Source organism: Oncorhynchus mykiss, chromosome 12 (assembly GCF_013265735.2).
Source record: "Oncorhynchus mykiss isolate Arlee chromosome 12, USDA_OmykA_1.1, whole genome shotgun sequence".
Lineage (NCBI taxonomy): Eukaryota > Metazoa > Chordata > Actinopteri > Salmoniformes > Salmonidae > Oncorhynchus > Oncorhynchus mykiss.
This window is the reverse complement of record NC_048576.1, coordinates 58,804,652-58,823,425: the sequence shown is the minus strand read 5'-3', so window position 1 is coordinate 58,823,425 and position 18,774 is coordinate 58,804,652. Positions and strand designations below refer to the sequence as shown.

The following is an 18,774-nucleotide window of genomic DNA, read 5'->3' as shown; positions in this document are numbered from 1 at the left end:
TATCGCAACTTTAACCTTTGACCCCCTAGCTTACCTTTAGGTCTCAAATGACTTCGTCACTACCTGCAGGCCAGCAGATGAGTTCAGAAGGCCCAGTGAGAGGAGTGCATTGTGGGAAAAATATCGCACACGTTTATTGAATCGTTTTCGCTCTAACCACCCCTCACACAGGGCACAGCACACAGGGAAGGAGAGGTCAAATCAAATAAAATTTTATTTGTTACATACACATGGTTAGCAGATGTTAATGCGAGTGTAGCGAAATGCTTGTGCTTCAAGTTCCGACAATGCAGTAATAACCAACAAGCAACAAGTAATCTAACTAACAATTCCAAAACTACTGTCTTGTACACAGTGTAAGGGGATAAAGAATATGTACATAAGGATATATGAATGAGTGATGGTACAGAGCAGCATAGGCAAGATCCAGTAGATGGTATCGAGTACAGTATATACATATGAGATGAGTATGTAAACAAAGTGGCATAGTTAAAGTGGCTAGTGATACATGTATTACATAAGGATACAGTCGATGATATAGAGTACAGTATATACGTATGCATATGAGATTAATAATGTAGGGTAAGTAACATTATATAAGGTAGCATTGTTTAAAGTGGCTAGTGATATATTTACATCATTTCCCATCAATTCCCATTATTAAAGTGGCTGGAGTTGAGTCAGTGTCAGTGTGTTGGCAGCAGCCACTCAATGTTAGTGGTGGCTGTTTAACAGTCTGATGGCCTTGAGATAGAAGCTGTTTTTCAGTCTCTCGGTCCCAGCTTTGATGCACCTGTAATGACCTCGCCTTCTGGATGATAGCGGGGTGAACAGGCAGTGGCTCGGGTGGTTGATGTCCTTGATGATCTTTATGGCCTTCCTGTGACATCGGGTGGTGTAGGTGTCCTGGAGGGCAGGTAGTTTGCCCCCGGTGATGCGTTGTGCAGACCTCACTACCCTCTGGAGAGCCTTACGGTTGAGGGCGGAGCAGTTGCCGTACCAGGCGGTGATACAGCCCGCCAGGATGCTCTCGATTGTGCATCTGTAGAAGTTTGTGAGTGCTTTTGGTGACAAGCCAAATTTCTTCAGCCTCCTGAGGTTGAAGAGGCGCTGCTGCGCCTTCTTCACAATGCTGTCTGTGTGAGTGGACCAATTCAGTTTGTCTGTGATGTGTATTCCAAGGAACTTAAAACTTGCTACCCTCTCCACTACTGTTCCATCGATGTGGATAGGGGGGTGTTCCCTCTGGTGTTTCCTGAAGTCCACAATCATCTCCTTAGTTTTGTTGACGTTGAGTGTGAGGTTATTTTCCTGACACCACACTCCGAGGGACCTCACCTACTCCCTGTAGGCCGTCTCGTCGTTGTTGGTAATCACTGTTGTGTCGTCCGCAAACTTGATGATTGAGTTGGAGACGTGCGTGGCAACGCAGTCGTGGGTGAACAGGGAGTACAGGAGAGGGCTCAGAACGCACCCTTGTGGGGCCCCAGTGTTGAGGATCAGCGGGGAGGAGATGTTGTTGCCTACCCTCACCAACTGGGGGCGGCCCGTCAGGAAGTCCAGTACCCAGTTGCACAGGGCGGGGTCGAGACCCAGGGTCTCGAGCTTGATGACGAGCTTGGAGGGTACTATGGTGTTGAATGCCGAGCTGTAGTCAATGAACAGCATTCTCACATAGGTATTCCTCTTGTCCAGATGGGTTAGGGCAGTGTGCAGTGTGGTTGAGATTGCATCGTCTGTGGACCTATTTGGGCGGTAAGCAAATTGGAGTGGGTCTAGGGTGTCAGGTAGGGTGGAGGTGATATGGTCCTTGACTAGTCTCTCAAAGCACTTCATGATGACGGAAGTGAGTGCTACAGGGCGGAAGTCGTTTAGCTCAGTTACCTTAGCTTTCTTGGGAACAGGAACAATGGTGGCCCTCTTGAAGCATGTGGGAACAGCAGACTGGGATAGGGATTGATTGAATATGTCCGTAAACACACCGGCCAGATGGTCTGCGCATGCTCTGAGGGCGCGGCTGGGGATGCCGTCTGGGCCTGCAGCCTTGCGAGGGTTAACACGTTTAAATGTCTTACTCACCTCGGCTGCAGTGAAGGAGAGACCGCATGTTTTCGTTGCAGGCCGTGTCAGTGGCACTGTATTGTCCTCAAAGCGGGCAAAAAAGTTATTTAGTCTGCCTGGGAGCAGGACATCCTGGTCCGTGACTGGGCTGGATTTCTTCCTGTAGTCCGTGATTGACTGTAGACCCTGCCACATGCCTCTTGTGTCTGAGCCGTTGAATTGAGATTCTATGTTGTCTCTGTACTGACGGTTAGCTTGTTTGATAGCCTTGCGGAGGAAATAGCTGCACTGTTTGTATTCGGTCATGTTACCAGACACCTTGCCCTGATTAAAAGCAGTGGTTCGCGCTTTCAGTTTCACGCGAATGCTGCCATCAATCCACGGTTTCTGGTTAGGGAATGTTTTAATCGTTGCTATGGGAACGACATCTTCAACGCACGTTCTAATGAACTCGCACACCGAATCAGCGTATTCGTCAATGTTGTTGTCTGACGCAATACGAAACATGTCCCAGTCCACGTGATGGAAGCAGTCTTGGAGTGTGGAGTCAGCTTGGTCGGACCAGCGTTGGACAGACCTCAGCGTGGGAGCCTCTTGTTTTAGTTTCTGTCTGTAGGCAGGGATCAACAAAATGGAGTCGTGGTCAGCTTTTCCGAAAGGGGGGCGGGGCAGGGCCTTATATGCGTCGCGGAAGTTAGAGTAACAATGATCCAAGGTCTTTCCACCCCTGGTTGCGCAATCGATATGCTGATAAAATTTAGGGAGTCTGGGTACATAGAGGGCTTTTCACAGTATTGAGCCGAACCGAGCTGAGCCGAACCAAACCAAGCTGTACTGAGATGGCCTGGTTACACATCCATCATAATTGCTGAAAGCCTGCTGTAAAGGACAATGTGTTCCGGGTCAGCGCGATACTGTGAAAAGGGCATAGGTGGGGTTTCTAATAGGGATCGAGGGTATGGTTTCTCTACAGGTAAGGAGGCAAAAATAAAAGGGATCACACAAAACCGATCCCATCCCCACCTACGAGACAAAAAAAAAAAAGGTCAGCAAAAATAACATAAATAAATCAAATCCAACAAACCAAATTAAACCCATTCCATCTGTATTGTCTTAAAGCTTCTATCTCGACCACTAGGCATACGAAATTTGTACTAGATGGGACGAGACTGTCCATTAAGGTGCATCCCCAATAGTACCCTATTCCATATATAGTGCACTTTTTTTGACCAGAGCCCTATGGGCCCTTTTCAAAAGTAGTGCACTATAAAAGGAAAAAGGTGCTATTTGGGACACACATAGTGTTAGGGGGGTTGTACTAACAGGCGGAGGAACACCAACAGGGAACAGTGGGGCACTTTTGTGTTACTTAATGGGGTTAACGACAGGATTATGTATGTGGATTTCCTGCATCTGGCTAACGTGGAACATGCATATCGAATTCTAAAGAGTGTTGGGATCAGCAGAGTATTAGCACATCCCCAATGCTGAGGCAGCATCCCAAATGGCACCCTATTCCCTATGCAGTGCACTACTTTGGAACAGGGCCCATAGGGCTCTGGTCAAAAGTAGTGTACTATATAGGGAATAGGGTGCCATTTAAGACACAGGAACTATAGTCAATACAAAATGCCTGTCTTGGGTCTTTGGACCAGTGCAGAGAGAAAATGTTTCTCTCTCTCTCTAAGAAAACAACATGAGGGCTTGCCTCCAGGTCAGTGTGTGAGGCATGTGCGTGTGTGCTATTAATAGTGTGTGTGACTTATGTAGGTTCTGCTGCATGGAGTCTGATCGGTACAGACTCACGGTGCTCTTCTTGAAGACGTTCTTCAGGAGCTGTGCCCTCTCCGTCAGACTGCAAAGAGACACACTCACACGAGAGAGAGAGAGAGGGTGTAATCGCCACACAGAGCCCTTCAGTTAGACTTAACCACCCATACATCAAGCCCTATCGCGCCCAGTACTCCACAGGACAAGAGAAAAGAGACTGCACTTCCTGCTGAGGAGAGGAGAGGCCATGTAAGGGAGAGGAGGAAGGGGAGGATTCTGTGTTTGTTTGTGTGTGCTTGTAGTACCATCCTCGTGGGTACCAGAAATCCCCAAAGTCCCCACAAGGATAGTAAAACAAGGAAAATGATCCCTTCTCCCCACACCCCCAGAGGACAAAGGCTATTTTAAGATTAGGGGTTAAGGTTAAGGTAAGGTTTAGGGGTTAGGAAAAACATGATTTTGAATGGAAATAAATGTTAGGTCCCCAGAAGCATAGTAAAACATGTGTGTGTGTGTGTGTGTGTGTGTGTGTGTGTGTGTGTGTGTGTGTGTGTGTGTGTGTGTGTGTGTGTGTGTGAAAAAGAGAGCGAGGTAGAAAGAGAGAGAGATGGCATGTGTGGTTTGCGCGCATGTATGTATGTGTGTTTATATAGTTGTGTGTGCATGTGAGAAAGGAACTGAGTGTATGTGTCTTCAGCTCCAGGGTTCCAAGCCTGCTGGGCCCAGGACTGTGGCCAATGGGGGAAGACTTTCAGCCGGCAGGAGATTTCACACTGATCTGATCCATGCTAATGAACTCCACGGGCCTTCGATGGGGTCCGGCCCGGCTTACTGATACGAGCCCATTTCCATACATAGGGCACTACTTTTGACCAGGGCCCTGGTCAAAAGTAGTGCACAATATAGGGAATAGGGTGCCATTTGGGACAACCCCCATCTCCGGGAGCTCAGCTCAAGATGCATGTCTTGAATATACTGAAGGTGCTACAGTACAGTACAGTACAGCCTCTCGCCACACACTTTCAGAGGGAAAGAATAATGTTCCAAGCAAAATAATATATGGCAAATAGAAATCCAAGAAGGGCAGTTTTATTGCTTCTTTAATCTGCACAACAGTTGTCTGCTGTGCTAACATAATTGCAAAAGAGTTTTCTAATGATCAACTAGCCTTTTAAAATGCTAAACTTGGATTAGCTAACACAACGTGCCATTGGTTGCTGAAAACGGGCCTCTGTACGCCAAAATCAGCCATTTCGGTGCAGGGTGAACTGTACTGTATGTGTACAGTAGGCAGCCAGTAATTATGCCAAGATACTAACAATAGGGAAGCCAGGATAAATATTTGTGAATCCTCAAGGAGCAAATATAAGTTATACACTGTATACGTTTAGAAGTTATAAACTGTATGACACTGTAAATCATGTGTTGTACCTGCTGTGTAAGAAGAAATACAAAGAGTATTCAGGAATGTAGGATATTAAGAAAAGTAATTCAGATATCCTAGAGTTATGAGGCATTGTGAAGAATAAAACACAGCATGAGTCCTAAATAACACCATATTTCCTATTTAATGCAGTACTTTTGACCAAGACCAATAGGGCTCTGGTCAGAAGTAGTGTACTATATAGGGAAAGGGGTGCCATTTGGGACACACACCTAGGAAAAGAAGGAAGGTGAGAAAAGTGTCTGAGATGGTACAGTACCTCGTCCCGTGCACCACGGCTCCGGGGTCCTTGGACAAGGCTTCCAGCTCCTTTACCTCATCCACCAGGGTCTTAAAGAACACCCTCTTCAGACTGTTGGTCAAAAGGAGCAGATGTCACCAACAGGCATTCACAACCACAACTGAATACAACACTATTTAATATTATTATACAGTATTATTATATGTCTATGTACCCAACATCCCAAATCACTCCATGAGGCTTTTCCTAAACCTTCTGCATAAGACTGGCAAAGTAAAGTAGATGCCAAGTACAGTGCAATCGTAAAGTATTCAGAGCCCTTCACTTTTTCAAAATTGTGTTAAGTTACAGCCTATTCCAAAATGGATTAAATTGTTTTTCCCCCTTATCAATCTACAGTCGTGGCCAAAAGTTTTGAGAATGACAATTATTAATTTCCACAAAGTTTGCCGCTTCAGTGTCTTTAGATAATTTTGTCAGATGTTACTATGGAATACTGAAGGCAAAATTGTGAGTGAGCCCACTCCCTTGGCTGAGAAGTAACCCCACACATGAATGGTCTCAGGATGCTTTACTGTTGGCATGACACAGGACTGATGGTAGCGCTCACCTTGTCTTCTCCGGACAAGCTTTTTTTCCGGATGCCCCAAATAATCGGAAAGGGGATTTTTACCTCAGTCCTCAGCAGTCCAATCCCTGTACCTTTTGCAGAATATCAGTCAGGCCCTGATGTTTTTCCTGGAGAGAAGTGGCTTCTTTGCTGCCCTTCTTGACACCAGGTCATCCAACAAAAGTATTCTTCTCACTGTGCGTGCAGATCCAGTCACACCTGCCTGCTGCCATTCCTGAGCAAGCTCTGTACTGGTGGTGCCCCGATCCCGTGGCTGAATCAACTTTAGGAGACGGTCCTGGCGCTTGCTGGACTTTCTTGGGTGCCCTGAAGCCTTCTTCACAACAATTGAACCGCTCTCTTTGAAGTTCTTGATTATCCGATAAATGGTTGATTTAGGTGCAATCTTACTGGCAGCAATATCCTTGCCTGTGAAGCCCTTTTTGTGCAAAGAAATGATGACGGCATGTTTCCTTGCAGGTAACCATGGTTGACAGAGGAAGAACAATGATTCCAAGCACCACCCTCCTTTTGAAGCTTCCAGTCTGTTATTCGAACTCAATCAGCATGACAGAGTGATCTCCAGTCTTGTCCTCGTCAACACTCACACCTGTGTTAACGAGAGAATCCCTGACATGATGTCAGCTGGTCTTTTTGTGGCAGGGCTGAAATTTGGAAATATTTGCTCAAATATTTGCTAAAAATGTAAAAAAAAAAAAAATGAGGGTCTGAATACTTAATTAAGGATCGGCGTTCCGATTTACCACCAGTAAATCATGTAGCGCGTTATGTCAGGATCGCAGATTTTAGAGAAACAACAAATCTCAGGAAACATATAAGTGTCTATTGTAGACTGAAAGCTTAAATTCTTGTTAATATAACTGCACTGTCCAATTTACAGTAGCTATTACTGTGAAAAAATGTCATGCTGTTGTTTGAGGGGAGCTCCTAACAACAAAACACTTTTTTTCAATGCGATAGGTTTGATAAATTCACCTCTCAAGGTGAAATGTCTATTTACTTTCTGAAATCCTGCTGAAATCCTGATTTATCATCCAAAGGTCCCAGAGATGACATGAAGTGTCGTTTTGTTAGATAAAATAATTTTTCATATCCTAAAAAGGTCCATATAGTCTGCACGATCGATTTTGTATTTCCACTCGTTCAATTTGCAAAGAAAGGAATCTGTGAAAATCTCACCCTAAACATTGTTTCAACGAGTCAAATCAAATTCGTGTCTATTCCTCATAGATCCTAGAAGGTAAGACTTCACTATTTCATTAGGGGTGTAGAATATCCTATAGGACACCAATACTTGGAAAGCTAAATCAAAGTCCAAGTATAGAGATTTGACGATATTCTTGCAGAAAAATGGAATATGAATGCGATTGTCTCCTTCACAATTTGCCCAAATGTACCTTCACACTAAAAGTCTTGTAGTTCACTCATACGTCAAGTTATCCATCTGAAACGTTGCACAAACACTGCTTCCATCTTGTGGACAATATTGGAATTACAACCAGATTGATGGCTAGAATTATGACCTTTCTCTTGCATTTCAAAGATGGTGGTATAAAAATACTGGTTGGTTTTTTCTTTGTATTTTCTTCTACCAGATCTATTGCGTTATATTCTCCTACATTCAATTCACAATTTCCACTAACTTCAAAGTGTTCCCTTTCAAATGGTACCAAGAATATGCATATCCTTGCTTCAGGGTCTGAGCTACAGGCAGCTAGATTTGGGTATGTCATTTAGGCGAAAATTGAATAAAAGTGGGGTATCCCTTTAAGTAAATAAGGTATTTCTGTTAGATAAAAAAAAAAAAAAAAATGAGCAAACATTTCTAAAAACCTGTTTTCGCTTTGTCATAATAGGATATTGTGTGTAGATTGCTGAGAATTGTTATTTATTTAATCAATTTTAGAATAAGGCTGGGGGTCTGAATACTTTACCAAAGGCACTGTATATAAAAATCCTATTCGCTTAATTTGCCAGTTGTCTGTAACAAATTGTATCTGCTGTGAGTTGAATTCCTTTGTCTTTCCCAGGACTATGAGGCTGATTAAGAGATCCCTATACTCAATGAATGATTTAAATCTGAGTTGTACACACTTATCTATACTTTGAATCGGTCAGTAAATCAAATAACTATAAATATTACAAACGTAAGAATTTGTTATGAATCAAACACTATAAATGTTACACCACAGATATCCTATAAATTCTCATAAATATAAATTGCTTGTATATGTACCTTAATATTATAAATGTTTTTTCTCCACTGAGTATACAAAACATTGCTCTTTCCCTGTCATAGACTAACCAGGTGAAAGCTATGATCCCTTATTGAACTGGCTAAATACACTTCAATCAGTGTAGATGAAGGGGAGAAGACAGGTTAAAGAAGGATTTTTAAACCTTGAGACAATTGAAACATGGATTGGGTATGTGTGCCATTCAGAGGGTGAATGGGCAAGACAAAATATTTAAGTGCCTTTGAACAGGGTATGGTAGTAGGTGCCAGGCGCACCGGTTTGGGTCAAGAACTGCAGATCTTGCAGGTTTTTCATCAGACAGTTCCCTGTCTGTATCAAGAATGGTCCACCACCCAAAGGACATCCAGCCAATTCGAAACAACTGTGGGAAGCATTGGAGTCAACATGCGCCAGCATCCCTGCGGAACGCTTTCAACACCTTGTAGAGAACATGCCCGACGAATTGGGGTGCAACTCAATATTAGGAAGGTGTTCCTAATGTTTGGTATACTCAGTGTATAGTTGAAGTCGGAAGATTATATACATCTTAGCCCAATACATTTAAACTTAGCTCTTCACAATTCCTGACATTTAATCCAAGTACAAATTCCCTGTCTTAGGTCAGTTAGGATCACTACTTTATTTTAAGAATGTGAAATGTCAGAATAATAGTAGAGATAATGATTTACTTCAGCTTTAATTTCTTTCATCATATTCCCAGTGGGTCAGAAGTTTACATACACTCAATTAGTATTTGGTAGCATTGCCTTTAAATTGTTTAACTTGGGTCAAACGTTTTGGGTAGCCTTCCACAAGCTTCCCACAATTAGTTGGGTGAATTTTAGCCCATTCCTCCTGACAGAGCTGGTGTAACGGAGTCAGGTTTGTAGGCCTCCTTGCTCGCATACGCTTTTTCAGTTCTGCCCACAAATATTCTACAGGATTGAGGTCAGGGATTTGTGATGGCACACTCCAATACCTTGACTTTGTTGTCCTTAAACCATTTTGCCACATCTTTGGAAGTATGCTTGGGGTCATTGTCCATTTGGAAGACCTATTTGCGACCAAGCTTAACTTCTTGGATATAGGGGGCGCTATTTTAATTTTTGGATGAAAAACGTTCCCGTTTTAAACAAGATATTTTGTCACAAAAGATGCTCGACTATGCATATAATTGACAGCTTTGGAAAGAAAACACTCTGACGTTTCCAAAACTGCAAATATATTGTCTGTGAGTGCCACAGAACTGATGTTACAGGCGAAACCCAGATAAAAATCCAATCAGGAAGTGCCGCATTTTTTGAAACCGCCTCATGCCAATGACTCCTTATATGGCTGTGAATGGGCCACGAATGAGTTTAGGCTTTCTGTCGCTTCCCCAAGGTGTCGACAGCATTGTGACGTATTTGTAGGCATATCATTGGAAGATTGACCATAAGAGACTACATCTACCAGGTGGTCGCTTGGTGTCCTCCGTTACAATTATTGCGTAATCTCCAGCTGCAGTATTTTTCCGTTTGCTTCTGATGAGAAACCAACTGTCACGACTGATATATTATTGAATAGATATGTGAAAAACACCTTGAGGATTGATTCTAAACAACGTTTGCCATGTTTCTGTCGATATTATGGAGCTAATTTGGAAAAAAGTTCGGCGTTGTACTGACTGCATTTTCGAGTCTTTTTCTTAGCCAAACGTGATGAACAAAACGGAGCTATTTTGCCAACACAAATACTATTTTTGGAAAAAATGAACATTTGCTATCTAACTGAGAGTCTCGTCATTGAAATCATTCGAAGTTCTTCAAAGGTAAATTATTTTATTTGAATGCTTTTCTTGTTTTTGTGAAACTGTTGCCTACTGAATGCTAGGCTTAATGCTATGCTAGGCTATCAATACTCTTACACAAATGCTTGTGTAGCTTTGGGTGAAAAGCATATTTTGAAAATCCGAGATGACAGTGTTGTCAACAAAAGGCTAAGCTTGTGTTTCAATTTATAAATTTAATTTAATCTGCGATTTTCATGAATAGGAAACGTTGCGTTATGGTAATGCACTTGAGGCTATGATTACGCTCCCGGATACGGGATTGCTCGTCGCTAACTTCCTGACTGATGTCTTGAGATGTTGCTTCAATATATCCACATAATTGTCATGCCTCATGATGCCATCTATTTTCTGAAGTGCACCAGTCCCTCCTGCAGCAAAGCACCCCCACAACATGATGCTGTTTCATCAGATCAAAGGACATTTCTCCAAAATGTATGATCTTTGTCCCCATGTACAGTTGCAAACTGTAGTCTGGCTTTTTTTTGGCAGTTTTGAAGCAGTGGCTTCTTCCTTGCTGAGTTGCCTTTCAGGTTATGTCGATATAGGACTGACGATATACTGTGGATATAGATACTTTTGTACCTGTTTTTTTCCAGCATCTTCACAAGGTCCTTTTGCCGTTGTTCTGGGATTGATTTGCACTTTTAGCACCAAAGTACGTTCATCTCTAAGTGACAGAACGCGTCTCCTTCCTGGGCGGTATGACGGCTGCGTGGTCCAATTGACTCAAATGATGTCAATTAACCTATCAGAAGCTTCTAAAGCCATGAAATAATTTTCTGGAATTTTCCAAGCTGTTTAAAGGCACAGTCAATTTAGCCTATGTAAACTGGAATTTTGATACAGTGAATTATAAGTGAAATAATCTATCTACTATTGTTGGAAAAATTACTTGTGTCATGCACAAGGGCAAAAAAAAGTACAGTAGGGCAAAAAAGTATTTAGTTAGCCACCAGGCCTGTAATTTTCATCATCGGTACACTTCAACTAAGACAGACAAAATTAGAAGAAAAAAAATCCAGAAAATCACATTGTAGGATTTTTTAAATGAATTTATTTGCAAATTATGGTGAAAAATAAGTATTTGGTCACCTACAAACAAGCAAGATTTCTGGCTCTCACATACCTGTAACTTCTTCTTTAAGAGGCTCCTCTGTCCTCCACTCGTTACCTGTATTAATGGCCCCTGTTTGAACTTGTTATCAGTATAAAAGACACCTGTCCACAACCTCAAACAGTCACACTCAAACTCCACTATGGCCAAGACCAAAGAGCTGTCAAAGGACACCAGAAACAAAATTGTAGACCTGCTCCAGGCTGGGAAGACTGAATCTGCAATAGGTAAGCAGCTTGGTTTGAAGAAATCAACTGTGGGAGCAATTATTAGGAAATGGAAGACATACAAGACCACTGATAATCTCCCTCAATCTGGGGCTCCACGCAAGATCTCACCCCGTGGGGTCAAAATGATCACAAGAACGGTGAGCAAAAATCCCAGAACCACACGGGGGGACCTAGTGAATGACCTGCAGAGAGCTGGGACCAAAGTAACAAAGCCTACCATCAGTAACACACTACGGGACACAGGGACTCAAATCCTGCAGTGCCAGACGTGTCCAGGCCCGTCTGAAGTTTGCTAGAGAGCATTTGAATGATCCAGAAGAAGATTGGGAGAATGTCATATGGTCAGATGAAACCAAAATATAACTTTTTGGTAAAAACTCAACTCGTCGTGTTTGGAGGACAAAGAATGCTGAGTTGCATCCAAAGAACACCATGCCTACCGTGAAGCATGGGGGTGGAAACATCATGCTTTGGGGCTGTTTTTCTGCAAAGGGACCAGGACGACTGATCCGTGTAAAGGAAAGAATGAATGGGGCCATGTATCGTGAGATTTTGAGTGAAAACCTCCTTCCATCAGCAAGGGCATTGAAGATGAAACGTGGCTGTGTCTTTCAGCATGACAATGATCCCAAACACACCGCCTGGGCAACGAAGGAGTGGCTTCGTAAGAAGCATTTCAAGGTCCTGGAGTGGCCTAGCCAGTCTCCAGATCTCAACCCCATAGAAAATCTTTGGAGGGAGCTGAAAGTCTGTGTTGCCCAGCAACAGCCCCAAAACATCACTGCTCTAGAGGAGATCTGCATGGAGGAATGGGCCAAAAACCAGAAACAGTGTGTGAAAACCTTGTGAAGACTTACAGAAAATGTTTGACCTCTGTCATTGCCAACAATGGGTATATAACAAAGTACTGAGATAAACTTTTGTTTTGACCAAATACTTATTTTCCACCATAATTTGCAAATAAATTAATAAAAAATCCTACAATGTGATTTTCTGAATTTTTTTCCCTCATTTTGTCTGTTATAGTTGAAGTGTACCTATGATGAAAATTACAGGCCTCTCTCTTTTAAGTGGGAGAACTTGCACAATTGATGGCTGACTAAATACTTTTTTGCCCCACTGTATATGTCCTAACTGACTTGCCAAAACTATAGTTTGTTAACAAGAAATTTGTGGAGTGGTTGAAAAATGAGTTTTAATGACTACAACCTAAGTGTATGTACATTTCCGACTTCAACTGTATATGTAAATGTCTTGAGTGCATGTGATCTATTTGTGATCTAAGAAGATTCCCTAGAAAAGTGTCCTAAAGCAGGACATGGAGGTGCATGGAGGGGATCTCACACTTTGTAGGCCATGTCAAAGACCAGGGAGGTGACAGGGATAAAGACCAGGCCCATCCAGAAGACTCCCGAACTGAACATCATGTCCGCCTGAGACACACATGTACACACACACAGAACAACAGGAACACATTCCTTGGGTCATTGCAAAGAAAATAGTTTGTGAAGCAGTAAAGGAGGTCCTCAGCAGAAAATAAGAGGGTCAGCTTGCTTTAGGCATTTCTATTACATAAAATGGCATTTCTAAACAATAAAATGATGGGTCAACCTAATTTGACCATAGTTGGTAATCCACCGTGACTAAATGACACTCATGTTGTTTTAGTTTCAACTGTGATCCTTAGAACCCACCTAGGACTGAGGAACTAGCTTTGTGCAGTTAGTACTGTAGTGTCCTTCACTATGCTAGTTAGTACTGTAGTGTACTTTACTATGCTAGTTAGTACTGTAGTGTCCTTTACTATGCTAGTTAGTACTGTAGTGTCCTTTACTATGCTAGTTAGTACTGTAGTGTCCTTTACTATGCTAGTTAGTACTTTAGTGTCCTTTACTATGGTAGTCAGTCAGTACTGTCGTATCCTTTACACTCTTTAATGGGGTCATTCCAAATGACACAAATGGGAAGTGTGTCCAAACCCCTTTTTACAAGTATTCCCTATCAGTGAAGAACCTTGGGTACAGCACCCGCTGTCTCAAAAAGCCAACTGACATTTTTTATTTGACCCTTATTTTATTAGGTAAGTTGACTGAGAACACATTCTCATTTACCGCAATGACCTGGGGAACAGTTACAGGGGAGAAGAATGAGCCAATTGGAAGCTTTTACTCCTCAGGTGCTGACCTGTTGCACCCTCTGCAACCACTGTGATTATTATTTGACCCTGCTGGTCGTCTATGAACATCTTGAAGAACAATCTGGCCTTAATGGCCGTGTACTCTTACAATCTCCACCCGGCACAGCCATAAGAGGACTGGCCACCCCTGGTTCCTCTCTAGGTTTCTTCCTAGGTTCCTGCCTGTCTAGAGAGTTTTTTCCTAGCCACCGTGCTTCTACATCGACATTACTTGCTCTTTGGGGTTTTAGGCTGGGTTTCTGTATAAGCACTTTGTGACATCTGCTGATGTAAAAAGGGCTTTATAAAAAAAATTTGTATTGATTGATTGACTGGGTAAAGCTCCATGTCTGACTAGGAAGAGGCATTAGACACACACCATACCAGTGGAGAGGGGGATGGAGTAGGATGTACTGTAGCTGACCTCAGACAAAGAGAAGGTCAGTTTTGCATTCCCTCCAACCCTCCAATGATTAAGGTGAGCAAGTAGCTAATCCTAGATCTGTGCCAACTTCTAGCCAGAGGGGAGGAAATACAGTAGGACACACTTATTCACCCTTGTCATCACATTTTCGAGAGAAACATGAGAAGGGCAGAGCAGCTACACATCAAAGTCCACTGATATAAGTTCTAAAGGTAGTCCTTCCATGCATTGACCTATAAAAGGATGGAGGTCAACTACAGCTGTGTGTGTGTATCATTGGAACCATTTCCCTTCATGCTCGTTGACTTGTAGTAGTAAGGACAGCCAACAGAGAGAAAGAGCTATTTGTTATGCTATATAACCTTCAAATAATAAACACTGTCCCAATGTTTGTGTGTGCAGTATATTCTAAACGCTCTCATTGTCTACAGAGTGCCAAGATAAATCCACAGATGAGATACATGAGATAATCAAGGCCCAAATGGAACCATATTCTCTATTTAGTGCACTACTTTTGACCAGAGCCCTACAGAGCTCTGATCACAAGTAGTGCATTGTACTATATAGGGAAAAGGGTGCTGTTTAGGATGCAACCCTAAGAGTGCATTGAGACTGATATGATATGCATTGGGAAAACGCAAGCTTGGAGGCAACTCTTCTTCATCCACCTCTGATGTAGGCCTTACATCTCTCCAGATATCGTAACTCTGACATCTTAGGAGACAGCATCTGCTCCCTGGTCATCAAAAACACACAGATCATCAAGACAACAGTCTGCTGTTTAGACGAACGCGCATTGGCCCTGTCGGAACTCCAGGACTCGGGAGGTTTCATTTGGTCTGGAAAGTCAGGGGGATGCAGGGAGGGATACTCTTGCCGTGGGCCGTCCCATACAGTCGTCTCCGCAGGGCTGTGTTTGCTTTGGACCGGCTGCATTGAAACTATCTGTCATTACATGTTAACGAGCAAAACACACGTCCCCTCGCATCAGCAATTTGGGCCTTACAAGACAATGGTCTTCCTGTAATACGAAACAAGCTGGACCCTGGGACGGCGCATTAGGGCACACGCACACTCGGATCAGTGTGAAAGATATCAAAGAGTTCAGGTGTTCCCAAAATAGCTATTACCAGCGAAATGGATGACAAAACATCTGGGAAAGAGGAAATCCCAAATAACTGGACATCAAAATGGCATTTTCCTAATGTTTGAAATGGTATTGGAATGAATGGAGTTTTATCTATGTTGCCCGGCAATGACGAAAATACATAAGTTGAGGGAAAATAACATTTTCACGTCAAGTTTGAAGTTAGGAAGTCCCGGATAGAAACCTAGACTTTTTTTTCTTCGTAACATCACTGTAAATATTTTTGTTTTCATCCAGTGTATCACACATTTGAATAACCGCATTTAAACTGTCTTGAAAGTATTTAGAAAATAAACTGCGCTTATAGGCTCAGCACGTTAAATAGATTAAATTAAGTCAACGAGCATGAAAAATAAACCAGCTTCTAATTTTAACAAACTTCTGAAAAATACTGTTCCAAATGAACTGCATCGAAGGTCTGACTACTTTGCTAATCTGTAAATTCAAAGCTTAATTTAACTTAATCTTAATAAACGTTTACCTGTTAAAGATTTGGATGACAGATACACTAAATCCTGGCCGAGCCAGCAGTGTTTGGTAGATGCTAGCAATGGCTCATTCCTGGAGGCCTATGAGAGCTGGAGTGCAGGGGTGTGTGATTGTATTTTTAGGACAAACTAATAAACTCATCTGGGCAGGCAGACAGTGGTGTCCGCAGTGTTTTGACAGGCCGTCAACCTCTCACAGCCACTGGAGACGCAGACGCAGACACACACACTCAAACACATGCATACAGTCTATCACTAACAAGTTAGAAACGTTCATAGCCATAGGTGAAAGAGCATTCAGTCTGCCACTCAACACGGCCTAAGATCTTGTTTGGAGCAGACGAGTAAGCTTTTGTTGCTTTTGCAGAGCTCAGTTTTGTACATCGTATAGAGGTGTAATTTGTTTGCTGTACAAATTTGGAATTTACTTATATATACAAATGAGACTGTTGTTTCACTCTGAATATGATATGGGCACGCCAATACAGTTGTTTGTCATATTTGACATTCTTGAAACTGTGTCTTAGTCTAAGAAAATATATTTTTCAAAGCCATCCTTAATGCGATGGTAAAGGAACAGACTGATCCAATCGGCTCAGAGTAGAGGCGTGTGATTACTATGCCTGGATGCATTGATCAGGGGGTCTCACAGCAGCGGCAGTTGGCTGACCATGCATGACAGGCCACAGTGATTGTGGGACTCCAAGAATGTTAATGCCTGCCATTGTGATGGTAAATATGAAGGGTGGACAATCAAGGCCTTGGCTTTCACTCTGTTCCTAGACCTTTTGACTTTAGAAAGCATAGATAAATAAAAGTCAACTTTCCACACGCACACACACCTCACTCTTACCATGTCTCGTTCTGTCATATCTGTAAAGGGTGACAAATTTGAGTCTCTGCCCTTTTCTCGGTATGAGCCTGGTTGTTGCCAAAGCCAAAGCCTCTGGATGCTAATATTCAGACACTAGGAGCCTGGGCGCAGTCTCTCTTTGTGCGTCTCTTTTTATTGGGCCCGGTGAAATTAGGGTTATTTAAGTCAAATCCAGTCCCAGTGAGTGATTTGGTCTACCTCCATCCATGTCCCTAAATTCTACTGGCTCTACCGGACCACACTACAATCTGGATGGACGTTAGAACATAGGGGTAGACCGTTCTGCTATGGCGCTAGGGAGCTAGGGGAAGGGTTATTGGGTGACTTGAGGGTTCAGAGTTGTATCCTACTGCAAATTGAAGCTGGATGTGTTTGTTTGTGGCCAAAAATGACCCCCAATCCCTTGGTGACCAGCTCCATGCTACCTCGCCAAACAAAATCCTTAGGGTTGTTGGACAGGCTGTGAACACAGCCGCAGAAAGAAAAAGCCAGTGCCTGAGGATTTGATGGGAGAGAAAAGAGATGGAGGCGGCGCACTTAATGCCCTGGAAGGAGAAAGAGTGAGAGTGGGATCAAGAAAGAGAGAAAAAGTGAGTAAAAGCAAGAGAAGGAGAAAGAAAGAGAGCACGAGTGTGTGAGAGGAGCCTTGATCGGATGCGGCCCACAACTCTGCAAATGACCCCCACGACGTCATTGCAACGCAAAAGCAAATGACGAGTTCACAATCCCTTAACACCCCCACCCCACTAAGCTTTAACTATGGAAAACATAAAACTGGACTTGCTCAGTTGGGTCCGCCCAAGTACGCCCATATCCATTTGAATTATAATGCATAAACTCATTCAAATAACACACACAATGCAAAGTCTCACACCATGGACTAGCCTGTGCCTTACACTGCCGCTTCAGTCTTCCATAAATTGTTGGTTCTGGGCTCCTAATGTGTGTGGTTTTAATCACAGAGGGGGCTAACTTATGACACCTTAAGTATTCCGAAAACACCGAGACAGAGGGAAAACAGTGTAGGGGTACAAAGTCAACTCAACAGCAATGCTGAAGTGCCTCTCTAATTCCATCATAGAGTCTTTCACAGGTTTAAGTGAGGAACCTTGTGGGTTTCTATCAAACCATGGGGAGCTGGGAGCCTGATGTTTCAATCCACCCCCTGGAGTTTCTAGGGGTTCCTGGTGGTTTTGGAAAGATATGGCAGAGCGGAGAAATAGTGAGGAAAACTGTCATCTGGGGCCCTGCTCCTTCAATCACAGGGGCACTGGTGACAGCACACTCACACAAGTAAGCGTAGATATACTCGCGCACCCAAACACATACAATCAAAACACACACTCAAAACACACACACTACGGATCGTCTCTGTTCTGTGGGTCCTAGCGTGGTCTCGGCTGTATTGAGCTGGCATGTGAGTGGAGAGAGGTTGGGTTATCTAGCGATACAGTAGGTGGAGCTGGCATCTCAGTGCCATTCTGAAGGGGCATTCTTGTGCTTCAAAGCAAGTGAGTCCTGATGAGCGGCCTGGGCTGGAGACTCTACAGGTGCACTTGAATATAAATAACTCCATCCAAAAAAAACATGTGAGTAAAAAGAGGAAGGGAGTGAAGTTGTGCATCCCAAATGGCACCATACTCCCTACATAGTGAACTACTTTTGACCAGAGCCCAAGGAGACAGAGAGGTCACTTCACATAATCAACCTCTGGAAAAACCTTTTATGTTGAATACTATTTGACACTGACAGGCATTCCAAGCAAAAAGAAAGAAAGAAAGAGAGAGAGAGAGAGAGAGAGAGAGAGAGAGAGAGAGAGAGAGAGAGAGAGAGAGAGAGAGAGAGGAGAGAAAAAGAGAGATGGAGGGAGAGCGAGAGACCGCAAAGAAAGATGAGAGGGCAAAGAGAGAGTGAGCAAGAGTAAGTGAGAGATCAAGCGAGAGCGAGATCAATAGAGATCGAAACAAAGAGCAAGAGTGACGGAGAGGGGCAGATAGAGCTGGTTAATGACCTCTTGCCTGTACCCGACCTTCCTTTTGCCTACCCCTTGTGTAATAATAAATTGCGGAGCCCAACCATCTGCCTCCTGTGTCTGCATATGGGTCT

At 43.1% G+C, this 18,774-nt stretch overlaps 1 protein-coding gene across 8 annotated transcripts in view; it reads right to left on the bottom strand.

The window, feature by feature from the left end:
- Nucleotides 1–18,774, bottom strand: part of LOC110538919 (phospholipid-transporting ATPase IA) — a 133,455-nt gene that overhangs the window by 1,146 nt on the left and 113,535 nt on the right. For 5 of the 8 annotated variants that reach the window (XM_036937892.1, XM_036937895.1, XM_036937893.1 and 2 more), the window contains 3 exons: nucleotides 12,904–12,992; nucleotides 5,535–5,627; nucleotides 3,868–3,931 (listed from right to left, as the gene is read on the bottom strand). In XM_036937892.1, coding sequence (XP_036793787.1) covers nucleotides 3,868–3,931; nucleotides 5,535–5,627; nucleotides 12,904–12,992 — 246 coding nt within the window. The remainder of the gene's footprint in view (nucleotides 1–3,867; nucleotides 3,932–5,534; nucleotides 5,628–12,903; nucleotides 12,993–18,774) is intronic. The other 3 variants (XM_036937894.1, XM_036937897.1, XM_036937899.1) reach the window with 2 other exon arrangements.